Raw genomic sequence first — 16,173 nt, 5'->3', positions numbered from 1 at the left:
AGATATATATTATATAGAGGTTCCCTCTACCTCACACACACACAGCCCCCTCCCCAGTACCTTATATACAGATATATAATATTATAGAGAGATTCCCTCTGTCTCGCATACAGCCCCTCACCAGTACCTTATATACAGATATATAATATTATAGATAGGTTCCCTCTGTCTCACACACACAGTCCCTTCCCAGTACCTTATATACAGATATATAATATTATAGAGAGGTTCCCTCTGTCTCACACACATACAGCCCCCTCCCCAGTACCTTATATACAGATATATAATATTATAGAGAGATTCCCTCTGTCTCACATACAGCCCCTCACCAGTACCTTATATACAGATATATAATATTATAGAAAGGCTCCATCTGTCTCACACACACAGCACCTCCCCAGTACCTTATATACAGATATATAATATTAGACAGGTTCTCCCTGTCTCACACACACAGCACCTCCCCAGTACCTTATATACAGATATATAATATTATACAGAGGTTCCGTCTGTCTCACACACACATAGTCCCTCCCCAAAACTTTATATACAGATATATAATATTATAGAGAGGTTCCCTCTGTCTCACACACAAAGGCCCTCTCAGTACCTTATATACAGATATATAATATTATAGAGAGGTTACCTCTGTCTCACACACACAGCCCCTCCCCAGTACCTTTTATACAGATATATAATAGTATAAAGAGGTTCCTTCGGTCTCACACACACAAAGCCTCTCCCCAGTACCTTATATACAGATTAATAATATTATTGAGATTTTCCCTCTGTCACACACACACACACATAGTCTCTCCCCAGTACCTTATATACAGATATATAATATTATAGAGAGGTTCCCTCAGTCTCACACACACACAGCCCCTCCCCAGTACCTTTTTTACAGATATATAATATTATAGAGACATTCCCTCTATCACACACACAGCCCCTCCCCAGTACCTTATATACAGATATAAAATATTATAGAGAGGTTCCCTGTCTCTCTCTCACACACACAGCTCCTCCCCAGTACCTTATATACAGATATATAATATTATAGTGAGGTTCCCTCTGTCTCACACACAGCCCCTCCCCAGTACCTTATAAACAGATATATAATATTATAGAGAGGTTCCCTCTGTCTCTCACACACACAGCCCCTCCCCAGTACCTTATATACAGATATATAATATTATAGAGAGGTTCACTGTCTCACACACAGCCCCCTCCCCAGTACCTTACAGATATATAATATTATAGTGAGGTTCCCTCTGTCTCACACACAGCCCCTCCCCAGTACCTTATAAACAGATATATAATATTATAGAGAGGTTCCCTCTGTCTCACACACAGCCCCTCCCCAGTACCTTATATACAGATATATAATATTATAGAGAGGTTCCCTTTGTCTCACACACAAACAGCCCCTCCCCAGTACCTTATATACAGATATATAATTTTATAGAGAGGTTCCCTCTGTCTCACACACAAAGCCCCTCCACAGTACCATATATACAGATAAATATTATATAGAGGTTCCCTCTGTCTCACACACACACAGCCCCTCCCAGTACCTTATATACAGAGATATACTATTATAGAGAGGTTCCCTCTGTCTCACACACACACAGAGACCATCACCAGTATTTTATATACAGATATATACTATTATAGAGAGGTTCCCACTGTCTCACTCTCACACAGTACACACACACACAGGTCACTCTACAGTCAGTACCTTATATAGAGGTACATAATATTATAAGGATGAACATATAAGATTACAGACAGGTACCATGTGTCTCACACCACCTCACACAGTCTGTGCATTATGTAATTACATTACTATACAGGTGCTGCTGAGTCAATATCTCCCGTCTCCCTTATGATTCCTGATGGAGTAGCAGCTAGTTCCCTTTCAGCAGCAGGGCCGCTGACGTCACATGACCCCGTGACCATACGACACGATTACTCTAACTACAGGAAGTAACTGGGCGGGTAACTAAGATGCCGCTTCCTGTTTGTACAGTGATGATCATAAGTAGTACAGTAGAAGCTAATACTACTGACTCAGTACTGGGGGTTTTATGTAAGTAACTGTATATTAGTTATGTGTCTGTGTATAAAACATTGGGAGTGTGTGTGTGTCTGTCAAAGGGAACATCTCTGTAATATTATATATCTGTATATAAGGTACTGGTGAGGGGCTGTGTGTGTGTGAGACAGAGGGAACCTCTCTATAATATTATATATCTGTATATAAGGTACTGGGAAGGTACTGTGCGTGTGTGACAGAGGGAAGCTCTCTATAATATTATATATCTGTATATAAGGCACTGGGGAGGGGCTGTGTGTGTATGAGACAGTGGGAACCTCTATAATATTATATATCTGTATATAAGGTACTGGGGAGGGGCTGTGTGTGTATGAGACAGTGGGAACCTCTCTATAATATTATATATCTGTATATAATGTACTAGGGATGGGGCTGTGTCTGTGTGTGTGAGACAGAGGGAACCTCTCTATAATATTATATATCTGTATATAAGGTACCGGGGAGGGGCTGTGTGAGACAGAGGGAACCTCTCTATAATATTATATATTTGTTTTTAAGTTACTGGGGAGGGGCTGTGTGTGTGTGAGACAGAGGGAACCTCTCTATAATATTATATATATATATATATATATATATATATATATATATATATATATAATGTTCTGGGGAGGGGCTGTGTGTGTGTGTGTGAGACAGAGGGAACCTCTCTATAATATTATTTATCTGTATATAAGGTACTGGAGAGGGGCAGTGTGTGTGAGAGACAGAGGGAACCTCTCTATAATATTATATATCTGTATATAAGGTACTGGTGAGGGGCTGTGTGTGTGTGAGACAGAGGGAACCTCTCTATAATATTATATATATATATATGTATATAATGTACTGGGGAGGGGCTGTGTGTGTGTGAGACAGAGGGACGCTCTCTATAATATTTTATATCTGTATATAAGGTGCTGGGGAGGGGCTGTGTGTGTGAGAGACAGAGGGAACCTCTCTATAATATTATATATCTGTATATAAGGTACTGGTGAGGGGCTGTGTGTGTGTGAGACAGAGGGAACCTCTCTATAATATTATATATCTGTATATAAGGCACTGGGGAGGGGCTGTGTGTGTATGAGACAGAGGGAACCTCTCTATAATATTATATATCTGTATATAAGGTACTAGGGAGGGGCTTGTGTGAGATACAGAGGGAATCTCTCTATAATATTATATATCTGTATATAAGGTACTGGGGAGGGGCTGTGTGTGTGTGAGAGAGAGGGAACCTCTCTATAATATTATATATCTGTATATAATATACTGGGGAGGGGCTGTGTGTGTGAGAGATAGAAGGAACCTCTATAATATTATATATCTGTATATAAGGTACTGGGGAGGGGCTGTGTGTGTGAGACAGAGGGAACCTCTCTATAATAGAGCTGCAACAACTAATCGGCATAATCGATTATGAAAATAGTTGTCAACGAATCTCATAATCGATTAGTTGGTTTGCAATTAGTTGGTCTGTGCACAACACCAGCTGCTTCACTCCAATGAGCTCCTGCACATGGTATTGTGTTTTATTGTTATGTCCTTAGCCTAAAGGACGTCTACAGACGTCTACTTTTCACTTTTTCAGGAAAGTATACGTTTACAACTACCCCTGGCTTTGTCAGGGTGCCAGGAATCAGACTGAGACGAGAAGTGCAAAAATAATCACACCTTTATTGATAGCAAAAAATAATAAAAAGTCCATAAGTCAAATAACAAGCCAGGAATCAAAACCAGAGCTGGTAGTCAGACGAGCCGAGTCAGGAGCCAAAGTGAATAGTCAGACAAGCCGGAATCAGGAACAAGGAAAACAGCAGAGTCAGGAACAAGCCAGGGATCAGGAACCAGGAAGGACGTCAGGCAGCCAGGTAATACACAGGCCCAGAAGCAGAACTTTTTTTCACTTTCTGCAATGAGATTTTTTTTGTTAAAAATTTTCTGCAGGTCATTTTGAAATAGCCCCTCCCCAGTACCTTATATACAGATATATAATTTTAAAGAGAGGTTCCTTCTGTCACACACACAAAGCCCCTCCACAGTAACTTATATTCTGATATAAATTATTATAGAGAGGTTCCCTCTGTCTCACACACAAAGCCCCTCCACAGTACCATATATACAGATAAATATTATATAGAGGTTCCCTCTGTCTCACACACACACACAGCCCCTCCCCAGTACCTTATATACAGAGATATACTATTATAGAGAGGTTCCCTCTGTCTCACACACACAGAGCCCATCACCAGTATTTTATATACAGATATATACTATTATAGAGAGGTTCCCACTGTCTCACACAGTACACACACACAGGTCACTCTACAGTCAGTACCTTATATAGAGGTACATAATATTATAAGGATGAACATATAAGATTACAGACAGGTACCATGTGTCTCACACCATCTCACACAGTCTGTGCATTATGTAATTACATTACTATACAGGTGCTGCTGAGTCAATATCTCCCGTCTCCCTTATGATTCCTGATGGAGTAGCAGCTAGTTCCCTTTCAGCAGCAGGGCCGCTGATGTCACATGACCCCGTGACCACACAACACGATTACTCTAACTACAGGAAGTAACTGGGCGGGTAACTAAGATGCCGCTTCCTGTTTGTACAGTGATGATCATAAGTAGTACAGTAGAAGCTACTACTGACTCAGTACTGGGGGTTTTATGTAAGTAACTGTATATGAGTTATGTGTCTGTGTATAAAACATTGGGGAGGGTGTGTGTGTCTGTCAAAGGGAACATCTCTGTAATATTATATATCTGTATATAAGGTACTGGTGAGGGGCTGTGTGTGTGTGTGAGACAGAGGGAACCTCTCTATAATATTATATATCTGTATATAAGGTACTGGGAAGGTACTGTGCGTGTGTGACAGGGAAGCTCTCTATAATATTATATATCTGTATATAAGGCACTGGGGAGGGGCTGTGTGTGTATGAGACAGTGGGAACCTCTATAATATTATATATCTGTATATAAGGTACTGGGGAGGGGCTGTGTGTGTATGAGACAGTGGGAACCTCTCTATAATATTATATATCTGTATATAAGGTACTGGGGAAGGGGCTGTGTCTCTGTGTGTGAGACAGAGGGAACCTCTTTATAATATTATATATCTGTATATAAGGTACTAGGGAGGGGGCTGTGTCTGTGTGTGTGTGAGACAGAGGGAACCTCTCTATAATATTATATATCTGTATATAAGGTACCGGGGAGGGGCTGTGTGAGACAGAGGGAACCTCTCTATAATATTATATATTTGTATTTAAAGGGACAGTATACTGTAAAATAGTTTTTCCCTTAATGTGTTTACAATTGCTTTTTTTACCAACTGCAGAGTAAAAAATGTATGAAAATTTGCTTTTTAAGGTTTATTTCTGTATATTAAAGCTCGGATTTTGTGTTTTGAAGCCACAGCCTAATAAAATAGGTTGAGCTTGTAGGTATAATCAGATCTCATTACTGTATCACATTGTGCACATATACATGCTTCTTTATCTTATATCTGTCCTTAAAACAATCACCAATACTTTGAGAGAACAATGGAAAATCAACATTTTCCAACCTTATCTCTGCTTTATCACACTGGGAGTGTAATTTCTTCTGCTGGCTGTGTTTACAAAGCTTATCTATAGCTGGTACGCGCGGCCACAAACTTTCAGAATAGGTGGGGATACCACATGCTAAATTAACAATTTCAAATGCCAATATAAGGGTAAAGGAGCTACTTGTAAACAATTTAATACACTCCAGCAGGTAAAGTGGATCATTGGGAACAAATTAAAGGGGAGAAAAATTTTGAGTAAACTGTCCCTTTAAGTTACTGGGGAGGGGCTGTGTGTGTGTGAGACAGAGGGAACCTCTCTATAATATTATTTATCTGTATATAAGGTACTGGAGAGGGGCTGTGTGTGAGAGAGACAGAGGGAACCTCTCTATAATATTATATATATATGTATATAATGTACTGGGGAAGGGCTGTGTGTGTGTGAGACAGAGGGACGTTCTCTATAATATTTTATATCTGTATATAAGGTACTGGGGAGGGACTGTGTGTGTGAGAGATAGAGGGAACCTCTCTATAATATTATATATCTGTATATAAGGTACTGGTGAGGGGCTGTGTGTGTGTGAGACAGAGGGAACCTCTCTATAATATTATATATCTGTATATAAGGCACTGGGGAGGGGCTGTGTGTGTATGAGACAGAGGGAACCTCTCTATAATATTATATATCTGTATATAAGGTACTGGGGAGGGGCTGTGTGTGAGATACAGAGGGAATCTCTCTATAATATTATATATCTGTATATAAGGTACTGGGGAGGGGCTGTGTGTGTGTGAGAAACAGGGAATCTCTCTATAATATTATATCTGTATATAAGGTACTGTGGAGGGGCTGTGTGTGTGAGAGATAGAGGGAACCTCTCTATAATATTATATATCTGTATGTAAGTCACTGGGGAGGGGGCTGTGTGTGTGTGAGAGAGAGGGAACCTCTCTATAATATTATATATCTGTATATAATATACTGGGGAGGGGCTGTGTGTGTGTGAGATAGAGGGAACCTCTATAATATTATATATCTGTGTATGTAAGGTACTGGGGAGGGGCTGTGTGTGTGAGACAGAGGGAATCTTTCTATAATATTATATATCTGTATATAAGGTACTGGGGAGGGGCTGTGTGTGTGAGACAGAGGGAACCTCTCTATAATAGAGCTGCAACAACTAATCGGCATAATCGATAATAATCGATTATGAAAATAGTTGTCAACGAATCTCATAATCGATTAGTTGGTTTGCAATTAGTTGGTCTGTGCACAACACCAGCTGCTTCACTCCAATGAGCTCCTGCACATGGTATTGTGTTTTATTGTTATGTCCTTAGCCTAAAGGACGTCTACAGACGTCTACTTTTCACTTTTTCAGGATAGTATAAGTTTACAACTACCCCTGGCTTTGTCAGGGTGCCAGGAATCAGACTGAGACGAGAAGTGCAAAAATAATCACACCTTTATTAATAGCAAAAAATAATAAAAAGTCCACAAGTCAAATAACAAGCCAGGAATCAAAACCAGAGCTGGTAGTCAGACGAGCCGAGTCAGGAGCCAAAGCGAATAGTCAGACAAGCCGGAATCAGGAACAAGGAAAACAGCAGAGTCAGGAACAAGCCAGGGATCAGGAACCAGGAAGGACGTCAGTCAGCCAGGTAATACACAGGCCCAGAAGCAGAACTTTTTTTCACTTTCTGCGATGAGATTTTTTTTGTTAAAAATTTTCTGCAGGTCATTTTAAAATAGAAATCACTTCACCATGGTCTCTTCATGCATACCCCCTGCATATCAATATCACCCTGGTCTCTTCATGCATACCCCCCTGCATATCAATATCACCCTGGTCTCTTCATGCATACCCCCCTGCATATCAATATCACCCTGGTCTCTTCATGCATACCCCACTGCATATCAATATCACCCTGGTCTCTTCATGCATACCCCCCTGCATATCAATATCACCCTGGTCTACTCTCTTCATGCATACAACCCTTTGCATTCAATATTATCATGGTCTCTTCATGCATACCCCCCCCCCTTCATATCAATATCACCCTGGTCTCTTCATGCATACCCCCTGCAATATATTATATAAACATACTTTCACTGCACATATACCCCACCATACTGATTTTATTATGATTACTATGTGACCGTATATATATATATATATATATATATATTCTCACACATGTATACACATATATATATACATATAAACACATTTATTAAAAAACTAAATCTGGCTCCTAAGTATATTGGTTGGCTCCTAGAATCATTTTTTAAAGGGCCAGTGTACACTAAAATCATGGATCATATACCAGTAATAAATTCCCTAATTAACTAAATGAGATATGTATAGGAATTTTGAAAAACAATGCTTTTAGTACATTTTACTTTTTTATTTCCTTCTCCTGAAATATTCTGGATGGTGCTGGCATTCCCCAAGAAAAGGGCTGAGCTGTGCTTGAGGCTAGCACGCCCACCCTCCAATCATAAGCCATATGCAAATCCACATTGCACTCCAGCAAAACTTAGATAGTTATTAGAAAAGACAACAATAGGTCCAAACAGTGCAACCTTTATTAACTCAAACAGCATGTATACTTGAATCAGACCAAGTATTTTACTGCATATGTATGTAACCCCAGTCCATCCTCCAGACCTGCCCCTGCACTAATGCAGGGGCAGGTCTGTGTAAGAAGCCCACGGAATGTGAAGCAGTGTCTTCATCTAGTGAAACAAGTAGTGTTGCTTCAGGTCCGGCTAGCGATTCACAGTAAATTTGTGTGGGCAGGCAAATAATTCAAATTGAGGGAAAACATTGCAACTGAACGCTACTACACTGTAGCGTGTCAAGGAGCCTACGATATATTCTTCATCTACTCTGAGTTTGGGTCATAGGCAGCTGCTGCGTAGAACACGCATTGCCGGTCTTCTTTATATGGAGCTGCTCCACACACAGTGTTCTGTTTGGCACCGATATACTGCTGTTTAAATGGAATGGAGGATGGATATATGGAGTCTTCATCTAGTGAAACAAGTAGAGTTGCTTCAGGTCCTGCTATTGTGCTAGCGATTGTGGCAGGCAAATAATCCAAATTGAGGCATGAAGGTGCGCAGACAGAGAAGGGAGTGGGAAGTCAGGGTTGAGGATCATCTCTTAGCAAGCAGCATGGGTTGGGAGAGCAATATGAAAAACTGCATATTTATTATTAAAATAATATATACACACACTTCCAATAAGTTTACCAATTCACTTACAACTTTAGCACACAGAAAACTTGGATGTATAATGTCTGGCCCTGACTTACCAATTCTGCAATCTGTTACCCTCCGCATTTGAGTTCAGGAAGAGAGAGGAAATTGAAAACAGAGCAACCTAGTAAATATTTAGACAGAGATAGAACGGGACAGTGACACCTGCAGGTAAAAATGAAAAGTGCAGGCAATTTTTTTTTTACTGTCACGTCCGGTCTTTCTGCAGACACACTACAGATTCTGCGATGAGATCGCACATCGCACAGTGTTCTGCCTTGGGGTACACAGGAACTCTCGCAAACAAGTCTGAGACAACGCAAAGGCAAAGCATACTGAACAGAGGCCCTTAAAATAATAAGCATCCTGTCTCACATGGATGATACACACCAGTCTGGCCTTAAAAGAAAGTGCAGGAATTGAGCAGCATCCCCCACAATGCACCATAGTCAGGAAGAGAGGTGAGTAAAATGGCTGCCAGTAGCACATGGCAAACGCAACAGGGAAAAAAACCCTGACAGGCTTATGTGCAACCCAGATATAATAGTCATCATTTGGATTATTTATATTAAATTTGGTGATTTGGAACTATGCTTTTCATGATATAGTGCCAAGCTTGTTGTTTACACCTTGCCCCTAGATTGATGGGAGTTATTTAAATTGATGTGCACTATTATCTGTTTGCACAATTATTAGCGGATCGCTTGCTATTGCTGATTATATGTACTGTATAAATTAATGTGTAAGGCTTTGTCCTGTTATTGATATACAGTCAGTGCTTTTGATTTTTTATATTTTTAATAAATTGTGATATGTACCAGATTCAACCTTTATAAGTATATATTCGTTATTTTTAGAGCGGACTAGATATTTCCCCTAACCTTATAGCTGGTTATTTACCATTGCATATAGATATTCAAGATATTTTTATGTTAGAATGAAGTCAAGGGTTACTTTATTAAGAGGCCCCTTGCCAAGGTAGAAAACACTTAGCATTGGTGAAGAGCTAACAAAGATAAATATCCCACTTTGGTGAAATTGGCAAAACCCTCAAGACCATCTGAGTGCCTCTTCTCTGCTGCAGGAAATATAGCTGCAAACAGAGAACCAGCCTTAGCCAGAAGCATGTGGACATGTTGAGATTTTTGCATTTCAATGCAAAGTTTCTGAAAGAGTGAATAAAAGAATGCTATTAAAGGGACACTCAATCAAAATTAAACTTACATTATTCATATAGAGCATGCTATTTTAAACAATGTGCAAAGTCTTTTTATATTTACACTTTTTGAGTCACCAGCTCCTACTGAGCATGTGCAAGAATAAGTGTGTATGCATTTGTGAATGGCTGATGGCAGTCACATGGTACAGGGGAAGTGGAAAAAGACATAACTTTTAAAATTGTCAGAAAAAAAATCTACTACTCATTTGAAGTTCAGACTAAGTGCTATTGCATTGTCTTGTTATCTTGCATTTGTTGATTATGCAAATCTACTGCGTTGACTGGTCCTTTAACAGTGATAGTCTAACTCTTTCTAGTTCTACCACTTTTCAAACAGTTTGTGGTTTTGTTTTGTTTAATTATAAAACTGTGCTCTGCTGCTTAAAAATTGAAGAAACAGTTGTGTTAATATAAAGTTTTAGTCTGAAGTTTATATTTGTAACACTCATTATGTGGATTTTAATTTAAAACATAGAAAACTATTATTGATTCTCTTTTTATCCGATTAATCGAAAAAATCGGCCGATTAATCGATTATGAAAATAATCGTTAGTTGCAGCCCTACTCTATAATATTATATATCTGTATATAAGGTACTGGGGAGAGGGCTGTGTGTGTGTGAGACAGAGGGAACCTCTCTATAATATTATATATCTGTGTATAAGGTACTGGTGAGGGGGCTGCGTGTGGGTGTGAGAGACAGAGGGAACCTCTCTATAATATAACAATAGTACATACATACAAAAAATAAATAAATATATATACATATATATATATACACACACACACACACACACACACACACACACACATGTACACGCACATATATATATATATATATATATATATATATATATATATATATATATATATATATTAGGGATGCACCGAAATTTCGGCCGCAGAAAGTTTCGGCCGAAAATTGCATTTTTGTCTATTTCGGTTTTCGGGTTTTTTGCCTGTTATTTTCGGTAAAATTATTGTGTTGCTTCTTCTTGTTAAATGAGTCATTACAATGTAGAATTTTCACATCAAAATTTCAACATTTATGTTTGTGCTGACCATTGTTTGTATAAGTATACTTTGTTATGTATTGGATATCCAATAAAAGAAATTAAAAAAAAAAAAAAAAAAAAATTTATGTTGCATGTTTCAAATTTGATGCTAGCCTAGAGCTGCTGTTTAAGTGTATTACTTGACTTACTGTTCTGCATATAATGAGTTTTCTAGGACTATACTTTATTTGGATAATTGTTAAAAAAAAACTGTTAAATATGATTCTGTTACATAGAACTAAATGAAGAATAATACAGTATATTGATATTTATAATTGTTTTAAGTAGGGATACACCAAAATTTTGGTCGCAGAAACATTTTGGCCAAACAGGGCATTATTTTTTGCATGTTTTTTTTTTCTTGGTAAAATTATTGTGTAGCATATTATTGTTTTAAGATATTTTTGTCCAATTTTAGTGTGTTACTTTCAATAAAAAGGTGGGCTTTTTTTATAGGCTCTAATTATGCAAAAAAAATTTTTTTAAATTAATTTGAAAAAATACATTTTCGGTATCAGTTTCAGTTTTCGGCCAAGTGCATCCCGGATTTTCGGATTCGGTTTCGGTCCAGAATTTCCATTTCGGTGCATCATTAATATATATATATATATATATATATATATATATATATATATATATATATATATATATATATATATATATATATATATATGTATGTGTGTAAATATATATATGTATGTGTGTAAATATATATATGTATGTGTGTAAATATATATTATATATTTACACACATATATATTATATATTTACACACATATATATTATATATTTACACACATATATATTATATATTTACACACATATATATTATATATTTACACACATACATATATATGTGTGTATATATATTTATAAATATTTCTTTCTTTTTTTTCTTTAAACAGATACAGTGGATGTTTACCTTGGTGAAAAAACGTGATTTATTTCAAGCGGAACAAAGACATATTATTGAAAGTAAATGTGCACAATGTTTCTCATGGTTCTTTGATTCTTTTTATGTACTTTTTATAGTTATCACATTCTTGTTGTCTACTCTTCAAAGATGCCACGTTGTTTTGTAATTGGTTGCCCTACAAAACCAATTAAAGGAAAAAAAACAAGTGATACCTCTCTGCATTGCTTTCCAACATCGCCTAACAGAATAAGGGCCTGGATAACGAGCTCTGGACAAGCTGTGGCGGACATAGATCATCTGGTTGAAAGAATAATCGAAACAAAGAGAAACTGTATATTCCGAATGTGCTCCAGGCATTTCAGGGAAAGTGATTATGAAACTATTGGGGTACTCAAATACCTAAAAAAAAAACGCAATACCAACCCTGTTTGACTGTCCCTCAACAAATCCAGACATTTCAAATACAAATGAACCACGATCTACAGAAAGCGTTCAACCTCCACCCAAAAAGAAAAGGGAATGGTCACGCAAAAGTATACACACTAGTACACAAGGTCTAATTACAACACGGTCTATAGGAACCTGGACCAGTCCCATAGCAGAACGTTCTGAAGAGCCGTCCGTGGAATTACAGACAGTGAAGACTTATAACACTAGAACGCAGAACAAAACAAGATGCCATATAATAAATAGTCCTTTACAAGTTACAGACATCCAACCAATCTGTACAAGTGACCCTGCATCAACGGTTCTTAGCCCCATTACAAGGCAAGTGGAAAATGGTGTGGGGAAAATGTGGGAAGCGAGAGCGCTGTTTCTGAGGGTTCCATGATTCCAGATAAGACTAGCAGAAACGCATGTAGGCCCAGCTGATAATAAATATAAATATATATATATATATATATACCATACAGCGGTGTGGTACCTTTTAGCCCTCCAGATGTTGTGGATTACATCTTCCATGAATCTTTGCCAGCATTATGGCTGCAAGAGCATTATGTGAGATGTAGTCCATTACATCCTCTTCAGCAGTTGATTATATCAACGGTGAATACAATCACAAATGAATTGCATAATTTAACATAAATTTATTAAATGATAATTTTAGCAAAAATATTTAGGGCCAGATAACAAGTGAAGCGGTATTTAACGCTTCAGCTATAAGTAAGCTTTGTGTGTGCGTCGGGTAGCGCTCATATAACAAGTTGAGAGTAAACTGTTTTCACTTGCGCGCTAACCTAATGCGTGTAATAATCTGATGTTAGAAAATTGTGCATGCGTGCGATAACAAATTCCACCATGGAAGTCAATGGAGCCAGAAAAGTCGTAAAACATCTCTTAACACCCTATTGGCGTGTAAACCCAGTCGCATATACTTAAAGGACCAGTAAACACTGTAGATTTGCATAATCAACAAATGGATGAGAAGAAGACAATGCAATAGCACATAGTCTGAACTTCAAATGAGTAGTAGATTTTTGTTAAATAAATTGCAAAGTTATGTTTATTTCCACTCCTCCTGTATCATGTGACAGCCATCAGCCAATCACAAATGCATACACGTACCATGTGACAGCCATCAGCCAATCACAAATGCATATACGTATATGCTGTGAATTCTTGCACATGCTCAGTAGGAGTTGGTGACTCAAAAAGTGTAAATATAAAAAGACTGTGCACATTTTGTTAATGGAAGTAAATTGGAAAGTTGTTTAAAATTGCTGCTCTATCTGAATCATGAAGTTTAATTTTGACTTGAGTGTCCCTTTAATTGCGCTAACCCGACATGAAAATATTAATATTTCACATTCCAATGTTTTCACATAGCAGAATATGTGTATATATATATATATATATATATATATATATATATATATATATATATATATATATATGTGTGTGTGTGTATATATATATATATATATATATATATATATATATATTGTGACAGACCCCTCTGTCCTGGGACTATGTGGCTCTCCTGGTTAATTTGTGTGGATTCGTATGATTTCCTGTCCGTACTTCCACGTTCGTATTATTTTTTTAATCTCCCGAACACCGCTGAAACTGTCAACCTCCCTACGGATTATGGATTCGGGCATTATGTTTAAGTCACCCTGTGCCCATTATAGGTACAGGGTGTGAATCCAACAGTACTAAAGGGGTTAACTCTCTCCTTGTTCAGTTTTGAGAAACTGTATTTTCTGAGACAGGTTTCCTGGCATCAGCTATTGTTTAGGTGATACGCTTTCACCTTGTTTAATCACCTCCAGAGTCCAGACTGCTAGGTGCCAGGAAGGAATCCATTGTTTTCTTGTGTTTGATTGTTTATTTGTTTACGTAATGTATTTTTATTGTATCCTGTAAAAGGGCGTCTTTCCTCTATCCATGGAGGTAATTGGATTTCTTCCCAATTATCTCCAGGATAGAGAGGAGGGGTTTACTGGTACCAAGGGGAGCGTTTATGCCTGAGTCACTGTGATTGGCTAATGTACTATACTTGTCCCAATCTCCCATCTGGTCCTCTAGGGGAGTGTCCACCAGGTCGGAGACCTCCATAAATACCGGGTATGTAGCCCTCAATAAAAGAGATTCCTGTTTTACCCTCAAGACCGGAGCTTGGTCTCGTGTTTGGGGGGAATTGCTACTTTGAATTATTCTTTTGCCTGTTCCAGGAGAGAAGGATTGCGTGTATTTCTTGTACTAGATATGACGCGTCCACGGATTCATCCTTGTGGGATATTATCCTCCTGCTAACAGGAAGTGGCAAAGAGCACCACAGCTGAGCTGTCTATATAGCTCCTCCCTTGACTCCACCCCCCCAGTCATTCTCTTTGCCTACACTAAGTAATAGGAAGGGTAAAGTGAAAGAGGTGATAAAATGATAGTTTTTTTATTTTCTTCAAGCAAGACTTTTTATTTTAAATGGTACCGGTTAGCGCTATTTTTCCCCAGGCAGCAGATGGATGAAGATTTCTGCCTGGAGACTAACGATCTTAGCAGTTGTCACTAGGATCCAGAAAAGTTCCCACAGAATGGTTTAGGAGTACTTAAACTTCAGTGTGAGGAACGTTTTTCATGCTACGAGCATTGAGGTATGTTCAGCCATTTTTTTCTGGAGAGACTGTGTTATTTCAGAATTGGCTGACAGAATTCCTATAAGGGAAGGGGTAAGCAGTAATCCTAATATGAAAGAGAAGGGTATTACTGGGACCTGTATGTTGGGCTGAAAAAATGGTTGACACTGATGGCATAATGTTTGTTGGGCAAACGATTTTATGTTTGGAGGACTATTAACGTTTTTTTCTTTTGTGTGAAGCAAACTTTTTTATTTTTGTGGCAATGGAGGGTGCACATGGCTTATTTTAGACCTGGGTATATTGAAACCCACATGGTTAGGTTTTAGACAGCTTTGTAGCGGTTTCTTTGCAAGGCTGTGAGGCATCGATGTAGATGGGCGGGGCCTATTTTCGCGCCTCAGTTGCGCAGTTGAATTTCCCATGCAAGCAGCAAGCTCCAGCTCCGGTTGGCCTCAAAGGAAGGATTGGGCCTAATCGAAGTGTTAAACTGGCTTTACAGTCCCCTGAGGGCAGGTAGCAGAGGTGCAGGGTTTGTTTTTTGATTAATCATAACGTTTTCTGAATAAAACGAATAACGTTTTTGTCATTAAGGGTTAAGTATTCCTTTCCTTGTGGTGCAATCTTAGCTGGCAAGATAAGGCACATATATACTAAAATTGAGATAATTTGATAATTTTAAAGCAGTTTTGGAAAATTTGTACGCTTTTTTTCTCTTAAAGGCGCAGTACCGTTTTTTCAGATTGTTTTTTTTTTTCACTAAATAAAGTGTTTTCATGCCTGTTTGTGGTCATTACTAGCCTGTGTTAACATGTCTGACATTGAGGAAAGCCAATGTTCCATGTGTTTAGAAGCCATTGTGGAACCCCCACTTCAAATGTGTCCGTCATGTACTGAAAGGGCCTTACATTGCAAAGAACATATTTTAGCTGATAAAAGTATGTCTCAGGATGATTCTCAGTCAGAAGAGAATCAG

The 16,173-nt window shown here is 38.2% G+C and overlaps 1 protein-coding gene across 1 annotated transcript in view; it reads left to right on the top strand.

The window, feature by feature from the left end:
• Window positions 1-2,019: 2,019 nt before the first annotated feature.
• Window positions 2,020-16,173, top strand: part of LOC128636439 (gastrula zinc finger protein XlCGF26.1-like) — a 204,880-nt gene continuing 190,726 nt past the window's right edge. Inside the window, exon 1 of the mRNA XM_053689453.1 lies at window positions 2,020-2,092. Within this exon, the coding sequence (XP_053545428.1) occupies window positions 2,091-2,092 (2 nt within the window). The 5' untranslated portion in view covers window positions 2,020-2,090. The remainder of the gene's footprint in view (window positions 2,093-16,173) is intronic.

This window comes from Bombina bombina, chromosome 7 (assembly GCF_027579735.1).
Source record: "Bombina bombina isolate aBomBom1 chromosome 7, aBomBom1.pri, whole genome shotgun sequence".
Classification (NCBI taxonomy): Eukaryota; Metazoa; Chordata; class Amphibia; order Anura; family Bombinatoridae; genus Bombina; species Bombina bombina.
Note: the sequence above shows the minus strand (reverse complement) of the source record. Positions and strands in the feature narration are given on the sequence as shown.